General features: G+C 39.8%; 1 protein-coding gene across 1 annotated transcript; it reads right to left on the bottom strand.

Moving 5' to 3' along the window:
- Positions 1-6,027: 6,027 nt before the first annotated feature.
- Positions 6,028-22,476, bottom strand: LOC113468767 (the record flags this gene model as incomplete). The annotated part of the gene is made up of 16 exons (XM_026825915.1): positions 6,028-6,037; positions 6,674-6,819; positions 7,854-8,015; positions 8,973-9,083; positions 9,614-9,758; positions 13,685-13,788; positions 14,117-14,316; positions 14,823-14,934; positions 15,639-15,977; positions 17,766-17,861; positions 18,645-18,796; positions 19,110-19,176; positions 19,552-19,757; positions 20,217-20,410; positions 21,302-21,515; positions 22,258-22,476. Coding segments are annotated over 16 exons (2,477 nt in total), but the record flags the coding sequence as incomplete, so codon positions are not given.
- Positions 22,477-22,744: the final 268 nt, after the last annotated feature.

Below are 22,744 nucleotides of genomic sequence, written 5' to 3'. Positions count from 1 at the left end.
TTGGGCCTTGAAAAAATACATTCTTTTTCCATTGGTTATTAAAACTTACGACTTGACAACACCTGTGTAGGTACATACATAATTCACATCTTTGTCTTATTATTATTAATCTTATTATTATCTTTGTCTTCTTTAATTAAATTAATTATTAGTCTAGTATCTTTCTCCCTCCCTCTCTCTTTCTCTCTACCCGTCTGTTCAGTAAATTATTAATATGACCCTTGGATATGAAATTAGAAGTTCACTACTATTCAGTCCACTATTAGACCTTGATCAAAGAAAAGGCTGATGAAACCCCAAATTCCGATATAATGGTACCTATACGAAAGTATTAATTCGGTCCTATTTCCTACAGTCATATTTTCGTCTTAATTATCGATTAGACCAAATTTGGACGATAAAAGTACTGGTTATTATAATTATCATTTCACATATTATAAATAATAAATTTCCTTGGATACACCTACATTTTTTAGAGAGAGAGAGAGAAAAAAAATAAGGGTTTACAACAGTTTCATGAATTATTAATAAATATTCTTTCTTATCCAATTTATTATGTATCATTTATTTATTTATTTAGACTCTATCATTATATTTTTTCCACACCACTTTTTAGTCCGTCCTTCCTTTATTACGAGTATTACTAATAATAAAAGGTATAGTGGACGGACTACGTAATTCGCTTCGGTGTCGTCTGTCTGTCGGTCGGTCTGTCTGTCCCCATAGAAGGACTTATCCAAACCTGGTCGACCTATGCGAGAAAGTTTTAGATAACAATTCAGTCGTTAAATTAAGACCGGTTTTAGCGTTACCTATGTTAAGCTACGCTGAGCCAATAAATGGATGGGTGACTTAAACATTATATTGGGAATCAAGGGAGAACGGGCTCTAGTCTTGATTTTAAATCATTACATGAAAGTAAAATCCAAAAATCAAATCAAGAGTAATAATAAACTGAATATTAAATAAAATAGGTAGGCACATAAATACTGATTTTCTTTAACCAAGATCGAAAAATTCCCGGAGGGACGGACCCCGCTTGTTATTCAAAATTATCATCAATTGATCGCTTTCTACACATTTCTACCAGCACTTTAACGGACACACAAAGAAGTAGAAATTTTTCAGCAATTTTTCTTTTCTAGGCATATTGGTGTTTCAGACCCAGATAGGAATAACTTTGCTGTCTTGTTTCTTTGTTTCTTCCTGGATTTCCTCTTAGCAGAGTTCTCCTGAAAGTGCTCTTCTTCCCTGACTGATCTTCTTGTTTTAAATAAGCAATAAAATGAGCTGAACAAAGAAACGATTCACGATTCAACACAAACCGGTTTCATTCAAGAGACGATTGACCCGTTTTTTCGTTCGTCATTGCTGCTTCACTATGTTTGATTCAGACGCGCTGGACATCTCACCGGTGGCCTTCAACGTTCGAGACAAATACCCTCACAAGCATTACTACTTCCTCCGCGTGATGCATACGTTAGGTAATAAAACGGTTTATTTCTCAAGAAATTCGCATTCATAAGTCAAATATCTGTTCCTATAGAAATGCAGTTGAAGTTTTCAGGAACTATTGCCCTTTTTAGCCCGTCCTTCCTTTATTATTACGATAGTAATAAAAAAAAGGTATAAGGGACGGGCTATTGTATTCGCTTCGGTGTCGTCTGTCTGTGTGTCTGTCTGACTGTCTGTTCCCATAGGACTTATCCAAACCTGGTCGACCAATTTAATAAATTGCAAATTTAAAAAAATGCCATTTTAATCATCAAAATTTCATCTACATGATGCCTTTTATTTTATTCCTTAATTCCCAGCCGTTTCTGAGATATAAGCGTGGTTCGCACCGCCCTGTATAGCAAATTAAAGGTCTTTTTACCAGGAACACGAAAGTGGTGGTGCAAATTTTATCCAGAAAACCAAAAAGCCAAAAAACCACAAAAACTGGTTTTTGGGGGATTTTTTCACATTTTCTCACACAAATGAGCTCTGATCTCGAAATTTGTCGCGACGACCTATGAACTCAAAGCGAGAAAGTTTTAGATAACACTTCAGTCGATAAATTAAGACCGGTTTTAGGGTTACCTGTGTTAAGCTACCCCGAGAAAGCCCAATAAATGGATGGGTGACTTAAACATTATATAGGAAATAAAGGGAGAACGGGCTCTAGTCTTGATTATAAATCATTACATGAAAGTAAAATCAAAAAAATCAAATCAAGAATAATAATAAATTGAATATTAAACAAATTAGGTAGGTACATAGGTACTGATTTTCTCTAATCACGATCGTATAAACTACGAGCTGAAAAATTCCCGGAGGGACGGGCCCAGCTTGTTGTTTTTATGACTACAATTTTTGAAAAGCACTGGTTCGATAGCAGTCTTTAAGCCCTTTCTTTTGATGAAATTGGATTTTGAAAATTTTTGTCCAGTTTAGACTTATGGGGCGTATGGTACAGGTGGGCCAATAAATGGTACGTTTTTTAGGTGGGCGAATAAATGGTACACTTACCCTACTTTCCTAGTAGATTTTCTCTTACCTGATCTATACTCTCTCGTATGCTGATCTCGTGGAAACAGAGGCATCCTATTTCCCGGCACCTCCTGGTTCCATCTTCTGTGGATACCATTCTGTCCCCAACCTGGTCTGTCTTGTTACCCACTAATACCACGGGTACATCGTTGAAACTGGCCTGAAGGAGAGAGAAAAAGTTTTTTTTATACATTAGAATAGAATAAGAGTAGAATAGAATAGAATAGACCAGCTTTTAGTAGTCTGGCTGGGGAACTTTAAATAGGGAGTAAACCATCTTAGTCTGGCTGGGGCACTTTAAACAGGGAGTGGACCAGCTTAGTCTGGCTGGGGGACTACAGGGATGATACCAGCTGCAAATTTTCCTTGCTAAAGAATTAGCAAAGGTTGACTGCAAAGGGCATCCAGTCTTTTTTTGTCTTTCTTCTTTTTTACGAATCCTGACTATTAACAAGTCTGGGAAGGGGAAGTTGAAAATTTACAAGGAAGCTGAGTAATAAAAGTAGGTAGGTATACACATTGATATATATCTATATTTTTTTAAATATAACTGTCTGGGAAAAAACGATTCTAGAACTAGAACGAGCTTATCTACATAATTATAATGACCAATTAATTAGGTATTTAAATAGCATTCTACTACGAGCTGTTCTATATCAAGACACACATCCGCCAAGTCCTCGCCCTGATTCGGATCATAGAAGACAAATTCCTAACGTCACATGAAGACATCGTGAAAGCCTATGATAGACAAGAGCGCGTGACTATTTGTCTCGTTCTGATTGCCGTGGTCATGACCCTCGTCCTTGTAGTTACCGAGACGTTTATTCAATTCTCGCCGGAGGAGTTGGATAAGATCCGGTAAGCATCCGGGGGCAATCGTAATCCGGTTTTTGGGGTACCGCAGGGATGTGTTTTTTCTCCTTCCCTGTAGTTGATTGAAATTTCGAGTACTTTCAAACACACACAATTGTCCGGGCATTAGTGAGACGACCTCTTGAAAAGGTTTGATAGAGGGAACTGTAGCAACGGAGATCTTATCCTCCCGAATTCGAAGAGAAAATGAGGACAGGATGGAAGAAATCAAGCTGTTCCGAGAATGAGCCCGATTTGTTTGGGATGAAATTTAATCAAAGGTGATGTGAACGTGTGACATTCCCTACCATAAACTCCATACCTATGCTTATTCTTCTGTGCGTGCCTATCCGTTTCGAATGTTGGCGATCAGCATGCTGACCTTTGCTTATACTCCTGCTTTTTTCTAGGAAACTCTACGATAAAAAGCACCCCGAACGGATTCTCCCAATAAACTGCTGGCTCCCTCTAGTGGACACGAGTGACTTGGGTCCCTACCTGGTGATCTACGTGGTGCAAGTGATTGCCCTGATGCTATATTTCACCTCGCTGTCCTATTCGGTCATCCAGGTGACCGCATTTTTGACACCACTGGAAGGTCAGTTTCGGATTCTGGCCAGATATGTTGGAATGTTGGGTCGGAGTCCGAGAGATCCGCTGGGGACCTATGTTCGGACACCGATCGGAGTATTGTGCAAAGATGAAGGGTGAGTTTCCAATTCGACATTTTACCTGCCTCGAAGGTGAACGGTTTGTCTCAAGAACGGTTTGTCGTAAAGCGATGAAATTTGGTATACAAAATCAGGAAATGGTTGGAAATATCCGTTTTGGGATCCCCTGATGTCAAAAAAGTGATTTTTAGCCCATGGTCTGTACATATGTATATATGTACATATGTGTGTACTACAGCTTTAAATGGGAAAAGGTGGTATACAAAATATCTCAAGAACGGTTTGTCCTAGAGTGATGAAATTTGGTATGCTATCCTGGTATGGTCCAAGGACGCAATTTTAATCATCAAAATTTCATCTACATGATGCCTTTTATTTTATTCCTTAATTCCCAGCCGTTTCTGAGATATAAGCGTGGTTCGCACCGCCCTGTATAGCAAATTAAAGGTCTTTTTACCAGGAACACGAAAGTGGTGGTGCAAATTTTATCCAGAAAACCAAAAAGCCAAAAAACCACCAAGGACGCGACTGTAACAATTTGGTAAAAATCGGACAGTCACTCATCCAGATATCAACCAAAGTCAATGTTGCTTTGAACTTAAAAAAAAAATCATTTTTTTTTTTTTCATATTTTATATGATTCCTGATTACCGGGGGGTATTTTAAAATAGATAATTTTCGATCAAAAATTGGACGTCGTAGGCAGCCGATTTTTGGACTTGGAAAAATTTAAAAAAAAAAAATCAATTTCGGACACATTTAAATGATCTCTTCACGATTTACCGGCATTTTTTTAATCGATTTATATCGGGATCTAGAAGTCGTAGAAGAAAAAGAAAAATTCCGTTGGTCCTCATTTTTCCTGCTCTATGACTTTTAAACATCACCCAAGTAAGCGCAACTGATCTAGTCCAAGTCAAACACTAAGACCTGGTTTCACATTTCCAAATTCCAGGACATACAGACTAGATCGCCGATTTCTTGGCAAATCCGAGGAGGAGGTGGAACGACGATTCAACGAGATTTGCGCTAACCAATGCGTCAAGTTTAGTCACATTCTGTACGAGTATATGGAAGAGGTAAGGCGGAGTGGTGACGGTGACCAAAGGTAGATTATGATTATCTGTGTGAGTTCTTTGTAATCTTTGTGGTCTCAGATTATCTCTTCTACCTCTCGACACAAAGCACGGGTATGGGAACAGTAATTTAACAGGGTTACACACCAAATTACCTCGGAGTTAGGACAGTTTTTTAGGGAAAACCTGGGAATTATGAACACTGCCAATGGCGAACAAAACCTCTGAGACTAAGAGTAAGAGTGTCCGGTGTTTGGAGCTTTATACCCATGACTAATATCAAACGTCTATTGAACTCGGGAAGTTACAAACTGTACTTAATTAAACTCACATGAAGGGGTATACGCTTCGGTGTGGGAAAACTTGTTCAGAAAATAAGAAGACATGATGTTGTACCTGATCCACTCGACCCTGTAATTCCCTCTCGTTCCAGTACCGCCGGTTCATCACCCCCCTCAAGGACCCCGTGGTCATTCCAGTGACCACAATCTTCGCCCTGGGTCTCTACCAGACCTCCTCCATTTCCGATCTCTCTCCCCACGCCATTGGTAAGGTGTTCATCGAGCTCTTTCTCCTTCTAATCTCCTCGTACGACTTCATCCGTCAATCAGAACGTCTGCAGACATGCCAGGACCTACTCTATGCCAGCGTCGCGCGGTGCGCTCGCGACCGCCTATCTCCGCGCGCACGCCGGACCCTGTGTATGATTCTCATGCGTTCGCGCAGTTTTGCGCACTTGCGATTCTTGAACGGCGTGTATTTGATTGATAATGAGCTCCTGATTCGTTTGTTTAAGGTGTCGTACTCGTTTATTAACTTTATGAAGGTGGCTAAGGCTTTGGGAGGGGCTAGTGACCATCATTAATACTGTCTCGGTAGCGGTAGTGAAACGCTCACTTATTGCTGGGTCCGCAAAGTCAGTTTAAACTCGGTTTAACTCTCCGATGAAGCAATCTGATTGGCTAAATTTTTTGGCATTTTTTTAAATCAACCAATAAGATTGCTTTATCCAAGGGTTAATCTTTTTTTTTTTCCTTTAAAGCGCTTTAACACTACGTACAGTAGGTCGTTAATCTTAAACCGAGTTTAAATTCATTTTGTGGCCCCCGGCCACAAAATATTTCAGTAAAAAAAAAAAAAAAAAAAAAATACACCATCCTTTAACGAATGTTCAAATATTTTAGAGCCAATTCCTTTTTCCTTTAAATAGAGCACATGTGCTTAGGTATTTAGGTAAGATTTTCTGGTTCAAGAGTTTAATAAACAAAGGTTTACGGAACTTTTCTTTTTCTTCTTAAGATGTGTCCAAACATAGTCGACCGGCCGTCGATCGACGAGATAAAACTATGTTGTTGAGGCAGTGTGGACGTGTCTGTCGACATCGATCGATGGCCGGTCGGCTATGTGTGGACACACCTTTAGACTTTGGTTTATCTAGCCAGTTAAAATAAGTTCAAACTCTGATTGAGGTCCTGGCTATGGGAAGGTTTTCGTGTGTTTTTCAAGGAAACGCTTTCAATTTAAATTTGATTTTCTTACCTGGGCGTTACGACTTGCAAGGACACAGACAGGGGCAGGATAGCTATCAGGTTTTCCTTGTCTAACCTATCATATACAAGGACACTGATAACGTTCTCCTTGTCTAGCAGGATCTCGTTCTCAAGACCTTCTGTGTATGCGGTGATCTGAAAACATATGTAAATGAACATTTGAGCCCTACACATTTTAGAGCTGGTATTATCTACTAACATTAGACTTCCCCGAGAGGTGTTAGCTTCTTTTAAAAGAGGTTTATTGACCCGAAGGAAAACAAGATAGGGAGAAAACCAGCCGTTCCGAGAACGAACCTTTTAAGATAAAGTTCGCCCGGGCGGGCTAACTAAGTTTTCTAAAAAAAAGAACTAGTTTTTGTAAAAGAATAACGGCGGAAGTCAGTGCTGATATTGTAGGATATATTGACGCACGAGGGAAAATGGCCTAGTGGTCAAGTTCCTTGACATTTCAAAAGAACAACTTCCAAGAAAGGATCCCGATCCCTGAGAGAAATAAGGAATACCTGGACATCTACAACTTTGTCAGGAAGAAGATCACTGGTCTCTGGTTCTATTTTGAATATGGTCTTCGGATGAAACGAGATACCGCCTGAGCATACGAGTTCGACGGTGCTTAGGCTGAAATAAATGCGAGATATTATAATTGTTTGTGCGCAAGCGTTTCTGCGCATTTTGACGTGAAATCTGACGTCACAACTCTTTGAACTTTTTCATGAGAACGGCAATTAAAATTAAATTTTTTAAATCGATTTATCTCGGTATCTAGAAGTCGTAGAAGAAAAAGAGAAATTCCGTTGGTCCTCATTTTTCCTGCTCTATGACTTTGAAACATCACAGCGCAACTGATCTATTCCCAGGATGAACCTTATCTATTTACAATGAAGTTCGAAATGGGCGGGAATCTGCGACTTAGCGCTTTCTAACTTTCTATAGCTAGACTGTCACCCAATGCCTTGGAATTTCTGCTGGAACTTTTATTTATGCTACTCAAATAGGACCAAAGAGCCCCTTTAACTCCAACAGTAGGCTACCACCTACTCTATTATAGTGGTCAAATTGTAGTGATAGCAAAATTCCAAACTTCGGCTGGGACTGAACCCACGCCCTCCCGATTATCAGGCGAACGTCTTGACCCCTACACCACCGAGGCAGGAACTACTCATTACCTCAGAGGACTGACTCAAAGGTTGGAATGACCAGTATAGAGTCACAGAGGATTTGTTCATCAGACGTATACATGCAGAATATTTGTGGTAGAGGAGAGAGCGTTGAAACTTGATGAGTGTGGGTTCGACACTGAACTCCGCCTTGACACCGTTCATAGCCAACTGAAAGGGAGAAAGAAAGGTAAGCAGAGTCGTATTTTCCTTGAGGAATCCGAGACAATTTCTCCTTTTATTTAAAGAAAAATCTGGTGTGAACACCACACGACTTTCTTTATCCTATTGAATGGTGCTTATTTGGGTGTTCTGTTGTAACATTTACAATCCAACCGCAGCACCTATTTTAACCAAACGTTTTGTGTTGCATCCTTGTCACATTTGTGAACTACATACCAAATTTCAAGTCTTTAGCTTATACCGTTCCCGAGTTATTGTTAAAATACACCGAAAACCGCCAAAAAGCGGTAAAATGCCGCCAAGCGTTGCACCGATCTTAACCAAAAGTTTCGTGTCGCATCTTTGTCACATTTGAAAGATACATACCAAATTTCAAGTCTCTAGCTCTTACCGTTCTCGAGATATTTTGTTTACAGACAGACACACAGACGGACTAATGGCTGAAACTTTGGATTTAGGCTCTAGGGACCTCAAAACGTGTTTTGGCACTAAAATCTGACCATCGAAAATTTGACCCGATTACATTACTTTCCTTCCTATAGGATAAGGAAAGTAAAAATACGGAAAATAGTTCGACCACTAGATGTAGCGTCTGTCCTCTGTAGTAAACTAATTCAAGATAGCGCATTCCCAACAATCGAAGGTCCAGTTTGGGACACCAGTGTTCAGTTTCCGTATCGGTCCCGAAAAGAAAATACACCTCGCGTATCACAAGACGTTATTTGTGGTGAAGCGGAGTGTCTCTTCACAAAGTTCCACAGGATTATTTCAAGAGTACGAGCCTTTTATTAAGGGTTGCGTTGGGTTGAGTGAAGGAAGGTCTGGAGGGAAATGTAAAAACGAAGGCCGTTTCCCGTATGTCTCGGAATTGAAGACGAAAGGACAGGGATAAGAGAAAGCCAGAGTTTGGTATAGAGGTCGCCCCCGGGCGTAAGTCATTTTTACCTTGATACAGCCAGCACTAGGGTTCTCATCTATACAGTAGATAATCTGATCTGAGCAGGTACCTATATGGTGAGGCGCCCCCCACACTTTCAACTTTCTTGTCTCTCGAGGCTGAAAATCAAAAGGTTAGGATGTTAGCTAAATACTTCTCTATTCATAAAAATAACTGAAAAACCGTAGCAATTGAGAAAAAAAAAAAAAAAAAAAGGCTGCTAGAAAAATAAACACCAATAAAAGAGTTACTTATTTTCAAGTGTAGTTGTTGTTGTTGTTGGTTGTTGCTGTTGTTGTTGTTGTAGCGGCTTCAGCTTTAGCCGATTTGTGCCGCTGGCTGCCGCTCTAAGTACAAAGATGACTTATTTACAAAGTATCAGATGTAAGGATACTTACTTGTAAAATATGACATTTTACTTGCAAAGTGTAATGTGACTTACTTGAAAAGTACAAGGTTGATTACTTGCAAAATACAAGACGACTTACTTGCAAAGTACAAGGTTAATTACTTGCGAAGTACAAGACGACTTACTTGCAAAGTACAAGGTTAATTACTTGCAAAATACAAGATGACTTACTTGAAAAGTACAAGAGGACTTACTTGCAAAGTACAAGATTAATTACTTGCAAAATACAAGACGACTTACTTGCAAAGTGACATCGGTCAGATCAAACCCAAACTCATCTTCCGGCGTAGATATACGACTGAGTGATTTCCAAGTGAAATGTAGAGTGACTGGGGTGCAGTCAGAGGCATTCCTGATAGTTACCTCTGCTTCCTGACGTAAAATGCTGAAGGGAAGAGAAATTGGAGGCTTTCATACGAGAATGGTCTAAGTCTCTAAGTAATAATATAAAGATCATGCACACATTTCGTCTCGTCTCTAAATTTTTTAGACGAGAAATGGCTTTTGTCTTGTCTTGGGGGAAAAATCGACGACGGGGTTTTGTCTCGTCCCATGATTTTACGAGACGAGAACTAGTTCTTTATCGTCCCGTCATCTTATATTATAAAAACAAGATCCATTCACAGTTCACATTTCATAGTTCACACACTGATCGCTCTATCTCCAGAACCACAACACCTAATTATTTATATTTTCGTAATTTTAAAATAAACCAGTCACCATGATAAATTAAAATGATTTTTTTTTTTTTTTTTCGTTTCGATCATCTAGGGACCACGATATTCTTAACTCCTCTTATTCTTCCTCCTTTGCCAATAGAACTTCATTCTGGAAGAATGGTCGGCCCTTCTTTCTTCAGACCATTTGCTGTTAGGGAGAAAATGTGAAAAAAATCCCCCAAAAAACATTTTTTTGGCTCTGTCTGTGTGTCTGTCTGACTGTCTGTTCCCATAGGACTTATCCAAACCTGGTCGACCAATTTAATAAATTGCAAATTTAAAAAAATGCCATTTTAATCATCAAAATTTCATCTACATGATGCCTTTTATTTTATTCCTTAATTCCCAGCCGTTTCTGAGATATAAGCGTGGTTCGCACCGCCCTGTATAGCAAATTAAAGGTCTTTTTACCAGGAACACGAAAGTGGTGGTGCAAATTTTATCCAGAAAACCAAAAAGCCAAAAAACCACAAAAACTGGTTTTTGGGGGATTTTTTCACATTTTCTCACACAAATTTTTTTTGTAAATTTGGGGTTTTTTTTTTTTTTTTTTTTTTTTTTTTTTTTTTTTTTCACATTTTCTCACACAAAATAATGAGCTCTGATCTTGAAATTTGTCGCGACGACCTATGAACTCAAAGCGAGAAAGTTTCAGGTAACACTTCAGTCGATCATTTAAGACCGGTTTTAGCGTTATCTATGTTAAGCTACGCCGAGCAAGGCCAATAAATGGATGGGTGACTTAAAGTTAATTGACTAATTGTGGGATTTTTTTTTTCTCATTTTCTCACACAAATGAGCTCTGATCTTGAAATTTGTCGCGACGACCTATGAACTCAAAGCGAGAAAGTTTTAGATAACACTTCAGTCGATCATTTAAGACCGGTTTTAGCGTCACCTATGTTAAGCTACGCCGAGCAAGGTCAATAAATGGATGGTGACTTAAACATTATATTGGTAGTTGTTGGGAAACATTAAAAGGAGAAAAGGGAGAACGGGCTCTAGTCTTGATTTTAAATCATTACATGAAAGTAAAATCAAATCAATAATAATAATAAACTGAATATTAAACAAATTAGGTAGGTATGTACATATGTAGGTACTGATTTTCCTCAACCACGATCAAATAAACTACGGGCTAAAAAATTTCCGGAGGAACGGGCCCTGCTTGTTTTCCTTTTCTTTATTTATTATTCTTACTATTCTTTTCTGCTCTTAAACGGATACGGATATCTCCTGTTTTTGCTTTCTATTACTACAGTATAGCGAAGCTATACTAGTAATGAAAGTATTGCAATCGGTCCAAATTTTCAAAATCGGGAAATGGGTGAAAATCTCCTTTTTAGGGTCCCCTGAAAGTTGGTGCTACATAATTACTTCTCCTTGTTCCATAGGTTTGATTCATTTGCCGCAAAGCGTGTCATCTTGGACCAGCACACTACATCAGATCTACTCATGGAGTCTACATGGAGGTGTGATCATGTTTATTTGTCTCATTACCGCCTCCGTTGTGCTTCGCGCCCGACAAGATTCGTTTGAGTTCCTACAGAAATTATTCGAGGTATTTCAATTGAAATTGTTTATTTTGTTTTTAACAATGTAAAACATCTCCAAGATTACAGAACCTTCTGGGAGAAGCCATATTTTTTTACAAATAAAACTAATTCATTAACTTCTTTAAGGCAATATTTACAACGGCATTCTACTACGAGCTGTTCTATATCAAGACACACATCCGCCAAGTCCTCGCCCTGATTCGGATCATAGAAGACAAATTCCTAACGTCACATGAAGACATCGTGAAAGCCTATGATAGACAAGAGCGCGTGACTATTTGTCTCGTTCTGATTGCCGTGGTCATGACCCTCGTCCTTGTAGTTACCGAGACGTTTATTCAATTCTCGCCGGAGGAGTTGGATAAGATCCGGTAAGCATCCGGGGGCAATCGTAATCCGGTTTTTGGGGTACCGCAGGGATGTGTTTTTTCTCCTTCCCTGTAGTTGATTGAAATTTCGAGTACTTTCAAACACACACATAGTTACCGAGACGTTTATTCAATTCTCGCCGGAGGAGTTGGATAAGATCCGGTAAGCATCCGGGGGCAATCGTAATCCGGTTTTTGGAGTACCGCAGGGATGTGTTTTTTCTCCTTCCCTGTAGTTGATTGAAATTTCGAGTACTTTCAAACACACACGCCATTTTCGTGTTCCTGGTAAAAAGACCTTTAATTTGATATATAGGTCGACCAGGTTTGGACAAGTCCTTCTATGGGGACAGACAGACCGACAGAGTGACAGACACCGAAACGAATACAATAGTCCGTCCCTTATACCTTTTTATTACTATTGTAATAATAAAGGAAGGACGGACTAAAAAAGCGCGGATTCCGGTATTTTGTACGGGAGGAGAGTGGGTAGGGTCATTCATTAGGTTCCTGTCCCGGCTGTATCTATCTATACTTACTTATGGTCATTTTAGGTAAGTTTTTAAACACATTATAAGTAGCTTACATTACTTTACAAATCTTTCACACAAATATTTCAAATCTCTTGAGTCTCTTGACCACAATTTTTTCAAATCAGACAAGTGTTTTTTTTCGTGAAAAAGCGATAAAGACAGTACTACTAGCGTAATATACAGAAATTTGGATTCTCTGAAATCTAAGGAGTAGTAAGGATAACCAAAAAGATTAAAAGTCAAAACAATAAAAGTCAATTTGGATTTGTGAGACATCATGTTCCTTACCTGAATGCCAAATCAAACACTCCCTTGTTTTTCACCTTGATGGTTCTCTGTGCCATCGACCCGAACTTGACCAGACCAAAGTCCAGCAGACGCTTAGCGTGAGGCAACTCTAGATCGACAGCTACATCAAACGATTCCCACACTACCGTCACTAGCTGGGGTTCTACCACTTGGTGTCGCCTTAGATGATCGGTCACCTAAGAAGAGCAGGAAATTGAAGTAAATTTAAACAGGGGGCTATTTCATAAAAACTTCGCAAATACAAGATATGAAAGATAAATGTCTATAGTAGTGCGAACGACCTACTAGTTAGAGGTAAGATTCTCAGATTACCGTGACTAGCTGGGGCTCTATCACTTGATGTCGCCTTAGATGATCGGTCACCTAAGAAGAAAACGACCAGGAAGCTAGAAAAAATTCGCACTTTTAAAAAGTAGAATAGAATATACCTTGTTTATCCTGCTCGAATGAGACTAAAAAGTCCGTTTACCTCAGCAGTCTAAACAAGAGACAATCAAATTCTACTCAACTAAAGGAGGGCACGGCCAGTGGTGACGCGCTTGCGAGCCATGCAGAAGGTCACAGGTTCGAATTCCACCATCGACAAATATTTGCACTCGTAAGTACAATTATTTCTCTTTCCGAATAAAGCCCTGTAAGTACTAATGTACTTTTAGGGTATTCTTTTCAATGTCAATTTCATCTTTACAAAAGCAACCTGTGTGTTAGACTGGTAGACCTGCACTAAGCAAATCTCGGGATCAGTTCCTGACGGAGTTGCTGTTTTTTCTGCTCTGAACGGTAATATTACAGAGGAAAACATAACATGATTCACAATTCAACTTACTTTCCCAAAGATGGAGCTGTATTAAGAACATAGCCCAGGAAGTAGATTGATTTCTTGAGAACAAATATATTCTGAGCCGTCAAATCTGTGTATTCCTTCGTAACCTAGAACATATGTGAGAGTGAGAGAAAAGACAAAAGCAATTTTATGCGTATTTCTTGTGTAACAAAAAAATCTTAGTGACCTTTTATGGACCCTTTCCTGAGCGATTTATTGACTGAATAGTTCACTGAAAAGAGTAGTTCTTTTTTTTTTAAACTCACTCACTACACACCTTTTCCTGCTTTCTAGGAACAAAAAAATCTTAGTGACCTTTTATGGACCCTTTCCTGAGCGATTTATTGACTGAATAGTTCACTGAAAAGAGTAGTTCTTTTTTTAACTCACTCACTACACACCTTTTCCTGCTTTCTAGCACTTCTCTACTCTTACCTTAGGATACATAACACTAGGATTTCTCACAATATCCGGTACCATACAAACACCGACACATTTCACACTATGCTTGATCTGATAGTTGTTCAGTACAAACTTAAAGGACTGTTCATACTGTCCTACTTTGCTTGGATGATAAGTGAACTCAAGTGGTAGTTTACCATACGGTTCTATCGTGTATTTGACTAACTTCGTGTCTGAAATGGAATAATAATGCTTGTTTATCCGGAGGGCTAGGGTTTGAGTCCCAATAGCGACATAAAAATTTAGTAGAGTTATTTCAACCTGGACATTTGTAAGAACTTAAACAAATTAGTAGTAGTGCTTATTTTTAGTGCCCGAATAGGACTAGAAAGTGTTTTACCACAGCAGTAGGCTATTTCTGTGGCCATTCTCAAATTATATTGAGGATAATATTTCATTCCTCGACTGGGGTTTAACCCACGCTTTCCTGATTACCAAGTTAGCCCTCTTGTTTGCCAACAAAGGATTAACTCAGTATAGTTAAGAAGTATTTATCTATTTAAATTGACCTTACTTAAATATACTGTTACTGGAGAATCAAACCCAAAACTAATTGGGGTTGACTGAATTCACATCACATGCTTTCAAGCACACTCCGTTGTTCAAGGATTTAGGTTTTGCCCTTGGGATCAATTTAATTTGCAAGAATCATTTACTGATGAAAAACCCAATGACTTACCACATTCAATAGATCGTTTGGTAGGTGTGATTATCTGAAGGGCTTCAGACTCATCTTTCTTCCCTCTCTTGGCAGGAGATTTACTGCCTCTGCGGGATAGTTTGGCGTCCATCTGACAATCATTGAAATCGACAAAGCAAATCATTATTACTTAAAATAGATTAAAGTTAGCCAGCCTAGTTAGCTTGAAGGTAGCGTGTCTACTTTTGAAAGAGCTATATAGCGGGTTCGATGAGCTTCGTTCTCGGAACGGCTTCTTGGCATTCGGTCCTTATTCGCCCTTTTTTTGATAAATCCTTTCTTAAGCAATTTTCCCACTTTTTCCAAGTAAAGAAGATATACGAGAACATCTCCCTTGCCTTATCCATATCAACGGTTTACGTTGTTCGGGTCGGCTCTTCTTATTCGGATATTGTACAGTGGGGCTACTACTATTATTGTGGTTGCTCGCATAGGACTGAAAAGTCCCTTTACTCCAGCAGTAGGCTACTACTATTATTGTGGTCAAATTCTCAAATTAGGATTGAGGATAAAATTCCATACCTCGGCTGGGATTGAACCCACGCCCTCCTGTTTACCAGGCGAGCGCCTTGACCACTAAATAAAATTCCATACCTCGGCTGGGATTGAACCCACGCCCTCCTGTTTACCAGGAGAGCGCCTTGACCACTACACCACCGAGGCAACAAAAAGATAGAAAAGATTTTAATTATCGATAAAGTTTTTAATCACACAATCATACGATGTTGTCACTCTCACAGCTCAAGTAGACTTTCTAATAATAACAAACCAAGATAAGATCAGGAGCGGACTTACCTTCATCGAAGAGGCTGTCATGGACACTCGAGATACATCCAAAGCCATCCCCCTCTCCTGTGTATCCTGAGACATGGCCTGTATGTCAGAACTAACACTCCTCTCGTTGCCTAGCAACGGGGATTGTAAACAAAACCCGCGGAGTTTCTTTCTAAGGGTGCCTTCTAGGGTACCCTCTGGTGGGGTATCCTCGTTTAGGTCTTGGCGAGCGGAGGAAGGCTTACGCAGGTACCAGAAATTGTGCAGAGAAGGTACTTGGTTCCGTTGAGATTCTAAGAGTTGAGCGTCTGGGAAATAAAAAGCATGCTCTGATTTACTTGAGATCAAAAACAAGCGATGCTGGGAAAGAGATGGGCTTGCTTCGACACAGATCAAAGTTATTTCATTGCTATGAAATAAAAACGGCAGTAAAACACAAATTAAAAAAGAAAGCTCCATTTCTTCCTGTAGGAAATTTTCAACAAGCAAGTTTCCATCCTCCCTGCCTACGAAGAAAGACATGGTACGGGATGGGCATGCTATGACACAGACTCGTAAATGTTCAGTGAACATGCTATAGTGAACACTGTTCACTATAGGAGATGTTTCATCGCACCGAAATAAAAAAGAGGGGGCAAAACATCTATCTTAAAACCTCCATAATAATAATAATAATAATTAACCTACCTCGGTGGTGTAGTGGTCAAGGCGCTCGCCTGGTAAACAGGAGGGCGTGGGTTCAATCCCAGCCGAGATATGGTATTTTATCCTCAATATAATTTGAGAATTTGACCACAATAATAGTAGTAGCTTACTGCTGGAGTAAAGGGACTTTACAATCCTATGCGAGAAGTATAAATGAGCACTATTATTATTATATTTATTATTACATAGGACTGAAAAGTCCCTTTACTCCGGCAGTAGGTTACTAGTATTATTGTGGTCAAATTCTCAAATTATATTGAGGATAAATTAGGCGAGGGGGGGAAAATAGGCGTAAAAATATCATTATCTTATCCATTTAATTAAAAAGGGGAGGGGGAAACACGAAATTATTCGGAGGCTGTCCAGTAGGTATCTTTCCGAGAACCATCAAAAGTGTAAATGGCCTTCTTGCTTATCTGCTGAGGAACACAATGTGTTTGTCAGGAGACTATCCCACTATAGTACGATGGTTCTTTGTATGAACGCCGTGTAATAATTGAGTATGCAATGTGCAGTACAAAAGGAATAATTGGTGGATGTGCCAAAATCTTCAAATCTCGTATAATCTACACCAGGGGTGGCCAAACCGGGAACCGCGGTTCCCTTCCCAGGAACCGCGAGCCCATTTTAAGGGAACCGCAAGCTTATTTTGAGGTAACCAAAAAAAAAAAAAAAAAAAACGGAAAAAAAACGGGAAAAAGTGTAAATGTACTTTATTGAGTAGATACCTAATGGAGATATTTTGAATATTTCGGTAGTAAATGTACTTTATTGAGTAGGTACCTAATGGAGATATTTTGAATATTTCGGTAGGTAGGTAGGTACCTACATAGGTAGGCTTGCCAAATATCCAAAATGTCGATTCGGGACGCGAATCCGCGAACATAATTGCCAAATCCGCGAACATAATCGTAAAATCCGCGAACAAAATCGCGAAATCCGCGAACATAATCGCGAAATCCGCGAACATTCTTTTCCTGTGTTAAGACGGTAGGCGTTTTTTTTTTTTTTTCTTTTTTCTTTTTTTCCGTCAGCCTCTCAATCAGTCCTAGGGTGATCTCTATTGGGCTGACATTTTGGCTTTGCTATTTTTTTAGCAAGGGAAATTCAGGTTGGTATCCTCTCTGTTTACAGTCCCCCATCCAGACTAATCTGGTCTACTCCCTGTTTAACGTCCCTCAGCCAGTTCTTAAAAAAGAAAAATAAATAAATATCATGGTTTTATTATGTAAGCTTCAAACTAAATTTTCTGAATCAATATCCCATAGTCATCCAAATTACATGTAAAAAGTTTCAAGGCACTCGGTCCAGTAAAAGTGACCCAAATGTGAGTTAAAAGATTTGACCCAAATATTGTATAGAGATTTAAAGTAAAACTATTGGTTGGGAATCGAACCCGGGACCTTCGGAATGTTACCGACTCGGCCACGAGGGCTACCTTACCTTGATAGGTTCATCCTTAACACTTCTCTTGTTGAGGTTCTTCAAGCTTTGCTTACTTTTACCACGAGTTAGGTTTGCAGTCGAAGGGTCTTCAGTCTGAAACACAAATTGAAGTCACCTTTATCGAAGACCACTACACCACCTATTTCGGTGGTGTAGTGGTCAAGGCGCTCGCCTGGTAAACAGGAGGGCGTGGGTTCAATCCCAGCCGAGATATGGTATTTTACCCTCAATATAATTTGAGAATTTGACCACAATAATAGTAGTAGCCTACTGTTGGAGTAAAGGGACTTTTCAGTCCTATGCGAGCAGTATAAATAAGCACTATTATTATTTTTATTTAGACTGTCAGCTTAGAGCAGGTTGTCAAATAGAAGAGAAGAACTGAAGAGGTTTGATAGAGGGAACTGTAAATTCTTCTTCTTCTTTTTCTTCACCTTTTCCCGTGTACAGACGGGGTCGGCGTTTTTCGTCAGCCTTTCAATCAGCCCTAACCAGGGTGATCGCTTTGGGCTGACATTTGGTTTTGGCTACAAATTTTACGAGTGGATGCCCTTCCCTCTCAACCTTTGCTATTTCGTTAGGAAGGGAAATTCAGGCTGGTATACTCCCTGTTTAAGGTCCCCCAGCCAGACAAATAGAGGGAACTGTAAATAGAGGGAACTGGAGGTATTATCGTCCCGAAATCGAAGAGAGAACAGGGTGGGAGAAATCCAGCCGTTCCGAGAACGAACCATACCTATTTAGGATAAAGTTTGCTTCCGAGAGACCCGTAATATGCAGCCTCAGTGGTTAACGCGTTGGACTTCGAGTTTGGAGAATGGAAGTTCGAGTCCAAGTGAGAACAACGACAACTTTATGAGCTGGGATAGTACTTACCAGAGGACCTAACGAGAACACATCCTCCAAGCGAGGAGACCACAGGTTTGATATTCTCAACATTCTGGATAGTAAGGCCTCGTATTGAGAGAATTGGGATAGCACTTGACTTTGGTAAATCTCTTTCTCATCCATGGGAGGTGGTTCGACCTCTGAAAAATTATAATAATAACAACAGTGCTTATTAACCTACCTCGGTGGTGTAGTGGTCAAGGCGCTCGCCTGGTAAACAGGAGGGCGTGGGTTCAATCCCAGCCGAGATATGGTATTTTATCCTCAATATAATTTGAGAATTTGACCACAATAATACTAGTAACCTACTGCCGGAGTAAAGGGACTTTTCAGTCTTTTTGCGGCCCGCCAACTCTCTACCTTGGTCTCTTGCGGCCCTCGGGTGCCCTAAGGTTGGACAACCCTGCCCTAGGGTATAATCATATTGAAATCATGCCTAAATATTATAAATACCTTGCGGTTCAGTTTTATTTTTTTCTACGGAACTCCGGATGGGAACTTTAATGCGTGACTTTCTTTTCTGAAATAGAAACAATAGTATTAACTGTAGTTTTAAATAAAGGGATCTATACATTTTGGACAAGCAGCTTCCGTGGTGCGTATCACAAGCCAGAGGTCCCAGGTTCAATCAACTGCGGAAATAAGGTTTTTTTGCCCCGTGTAAACACCACTTTGAAATGGATTTCTCTGGTGATTGTGATGGTGGTAGTTTGCATCATTTGTTAAATTTCCAAGGTTTGTACCTTTTATTAATTAGTCTAGTCTAATTAATGTATTGACCGTTGCAATGAACTCTCAAGAATACGTAAGATTTGTACCTTTTATTGGTCTGCACCATCCGACAATACAAATTTAACAAAAGTGTAAACACTACTTGCGTACAGTCGTCTATTACCTGTGTTTTGCTAGCAGGGGCAGGTTCCACGAATTCGACAACCGGTTCTACATCTTCAGCCTTCTCTTGTTGAAGCGCGTGCTTTCTCTCTTCCAACAGTTGCTTGTAGATGTCGCGGTCACTATCGGACAGTTTGGCGTATTGCTCTGGAGTAATAGACTTGAGACGTTTCCTCTTCTCTTTCAGCAGTTTCTCGTTGTGGATTGCTGAAAATAGGGAAATGCAAGCTTGTTGAGTTACCCACTCGGCCACGGTAGAGGGGTTACCTTCATAGGGCATGCTTAGCTCAGTTGGTAACGCGCTTGCTTGCCATGCTGAAGGTTGAAGGTCCCGACATCAACAAAATATTTATTCCCGTACATATTTCGATTGCAAATACATATTACGACGGGTTTTTTTGGTGTTCTCGTGTTGACCAAACACCTAAATGGGAAGTAATGTGTATTTTCTCGCCCATCTGGCCAAAAGAGTCTGATAATGTAGGAGTTGTTTCATTGCTATGAAACAAAATCTTCGAATACATCTCTAGTGTTGAATGGGAAGTAATGTGTATTTTCTCGCTCATCTTGCCATAAGAGTCTGATAATGTAGGAGTTGTTTCATCGCTATGAAACAAAATCTTCGAATACATCTTTTTTTTTTAATGGCGACAAAGTGTTTCATACCTAGCAGAGCATTGAGCTCATTCTGTTTCACCTCATACGCCTCTCTACTATCATGAAACACGACCAGGTGTATGTGTTTCACCCCGGGTGTCACCAGACTGAGCAGCAAAAGAAACAGCTGGGCTGTGTTGGGGAAGATTTGACTCCTGAGGTCTTCAATTACAATGCCACCGGTACGGCACTTCTCAAGAATGCTGAAATCAGAAAATGAAGACCAATAAGATTTTTTTTAAAGAGGTTTGATAGAGCGATAGAGGGAATAGATCAGTTGCGTTTACTTGGGTGATGTTTCAAAGTCATAAAGCAGGAAAAATGAGGACCAACGGAATCTTTCTTTTTCTTCTACGACTTCTAGATATCGAGATAAATCGATTTAAAAAATACCGGTAAATCGTGAAGTTTGACGTCACGGCATACGCTCCTGTAGGCGATGACGTCATAATTCATGACTCCCGCTTCGTTTGTTTGTGCGCAAGCGTTTCTGCGCATTTTGACGTGAAATCTGAAGTCACAAATCTTTGAACTCTTTCATTAGAATGGAAAATAAAAATTGAATTTTCGACCTTTTACAGTTATTTTTTGACCTCAGATTTGGATTTTTCACAACTTTTTACGTAGGAATCGACCTTTTATTAATCATATTTTCCCAATTGCAACTCCTCCATTGTAACTGCTAAGGTAGTATCGTACCCAAATTGAAGAGAAATGGAAGACAGGATAGGGAGAAAGCTAGCCGTTCCGAATTAATTAAGCTAAGCATGAAAGATTGTCAAGATTCTCGCCTCGTAATCAGGAGACTGTGGGTTCAATCCCAGCTGAGGTATAGAACTATTCAACGTTGTTTGAGCATTAGATCATAGTAACAGTAGCCGGTTGAATCATGCTGATTTACAGGTACTTAAAAATCATGTTTTAACTGAACAAATGGGTTTTTATATTCTTTGGTCAGAGGATTTTTCATTGCTGTTTTATTTAGCGTTCAAGCCAGCCTGACCCAAACTGAGTAATTGAGAACAGAAATATTTACAAAAACACTACTGTCCGTAGAGTTAAAGCGCTTTAAAGGAAAAAAAAGAGGCCCTTACCTTCCATCAGTCTGCAGAAGTTGGGTCAGCATATCTTCCAGAAAGGATAAGTCCACACGCGGCATAAGCGGGGGAGTAGGAGCAGGCTGTTGAGATGTGTTCAGGACGGAGCGTTTGGATTTCTTGTTAGGGACGGCCTGGGGCTCTGGTGAAGTGTCTTCGAGGCTTTGCGTACCCACGTACTCCAGAATCCGCGCGATCTTTTCACGAAGTGCTGAGGGACAAAATAATAAGATTAATAAGTTTATTTCTGTCTGGCTGGGGGACTTTAAACAGGGAGTATACCAGCCTGAATTTCCCTTGCTAGAAAAAAAATGCAAAGGTTGAGTGCGAAGGGCATCCACTCGTAAAAATTTTGTAGCCAAAACCAAATATCAGTCCAAAGCAATCACCTTAGTTAGGGCCGACGAAAAACGCCGACCCCGTCTGTATACGGGAAAAGGCGAAGAAGAAGTGCTTTATTTATGCTGGGGTTTACCAACTCGGGATTGAGATGAAACGAGAATTTCCCTAAACTTAATAGACAGGTCAACCTCGGATTGAACACAATCCTGAGACAATCCACGATGGTAAAGCTCGACCTTAGACTGTCAGCTTAGAACAAGTTGTTCCATCATTGCTAACAATTGAATATAAGTTTTCCATAGTTAGTGAGCTGGATCTCTGGGCACACCTTTATTGCTTTAATTTTGTTTAAAATTAAATTTAAATTACCGCGGGATTATTATGGCTTTCAATTTCAACACAGTTATTTGCTGGTACATAGTCATGTGCGGAACTAACTGTCAGCCTTTTGCTGGCCCTCATTTTTCAATTGCGAAGTTTTCAAGGGGATTTTCCACTTTTTTTTTCCTAGTGATCTCGTGTTGACTCACCAAATAAATACGAAGTAAGGTAGGTATTATTTGAAATAACAGGGTTCTTACTTACGTGAGCTCTTCCACTCGACCACTTACGCATATCTAAAGGAGTTCCACTTCTAGCTTCACTTGTACTACTACTCAGTACGCCATTCACTATCTTTCCATATACACTGTTGATCATATCTATAATCCTATTCACTAGTTCATTATTGGTGCCAACGTTATCTATCAGGGTGTCTATAGCTAGCTCGTCTATATCGATAGCCTCCAGGTTTAGTTTGTTGGCCAGTTGGGTGGCGTACATTTTCCCACCTGAAAAAAAATGGAGGTTGGTTGTTGCTGTTGTTGTTGTTGTAGCGGCTTCAGCTTTAGCCGATTTGTGCCGCTGGCTGCCGCTCTAAGTACAAAGATGACTTGTTGTTGTTGGTTGTTACGTGTTTTGGCACTAAAATCTGACCATCGAAAATTTGACCCGATTACATTACTTTCCTTCCTATAGGATAAGGAAAGTAAAAATACGGAAAATAGTTCGACCACTAGATGTAGCGTCTGTCCTCTGTAGTAAACTAATTCAAGATAG

This window comes from Diaphorina citri, unplaced genomic scaffold (genome assembly GCF_000475195.1).
Source record: "Diaphorina citri unplaced genomic scaffold, Diaci psyllid genome assembly version 1.1 scaffold839, whole genome shotgun sequence".
In the NCBI taxonomy this organism is placed as follows: domain Eukaryota; kingdom Metazoa; phylum Arthropoda; class Insecta; order Hemiptera; family Psyllidae; genus Diaphorina; species Diaphorina citri.
The sequence above is the reverse complement of the archived record's forward strand: the minus strand, read 5'-3'. Positions and strand labels throughout refer to the sequence as shown.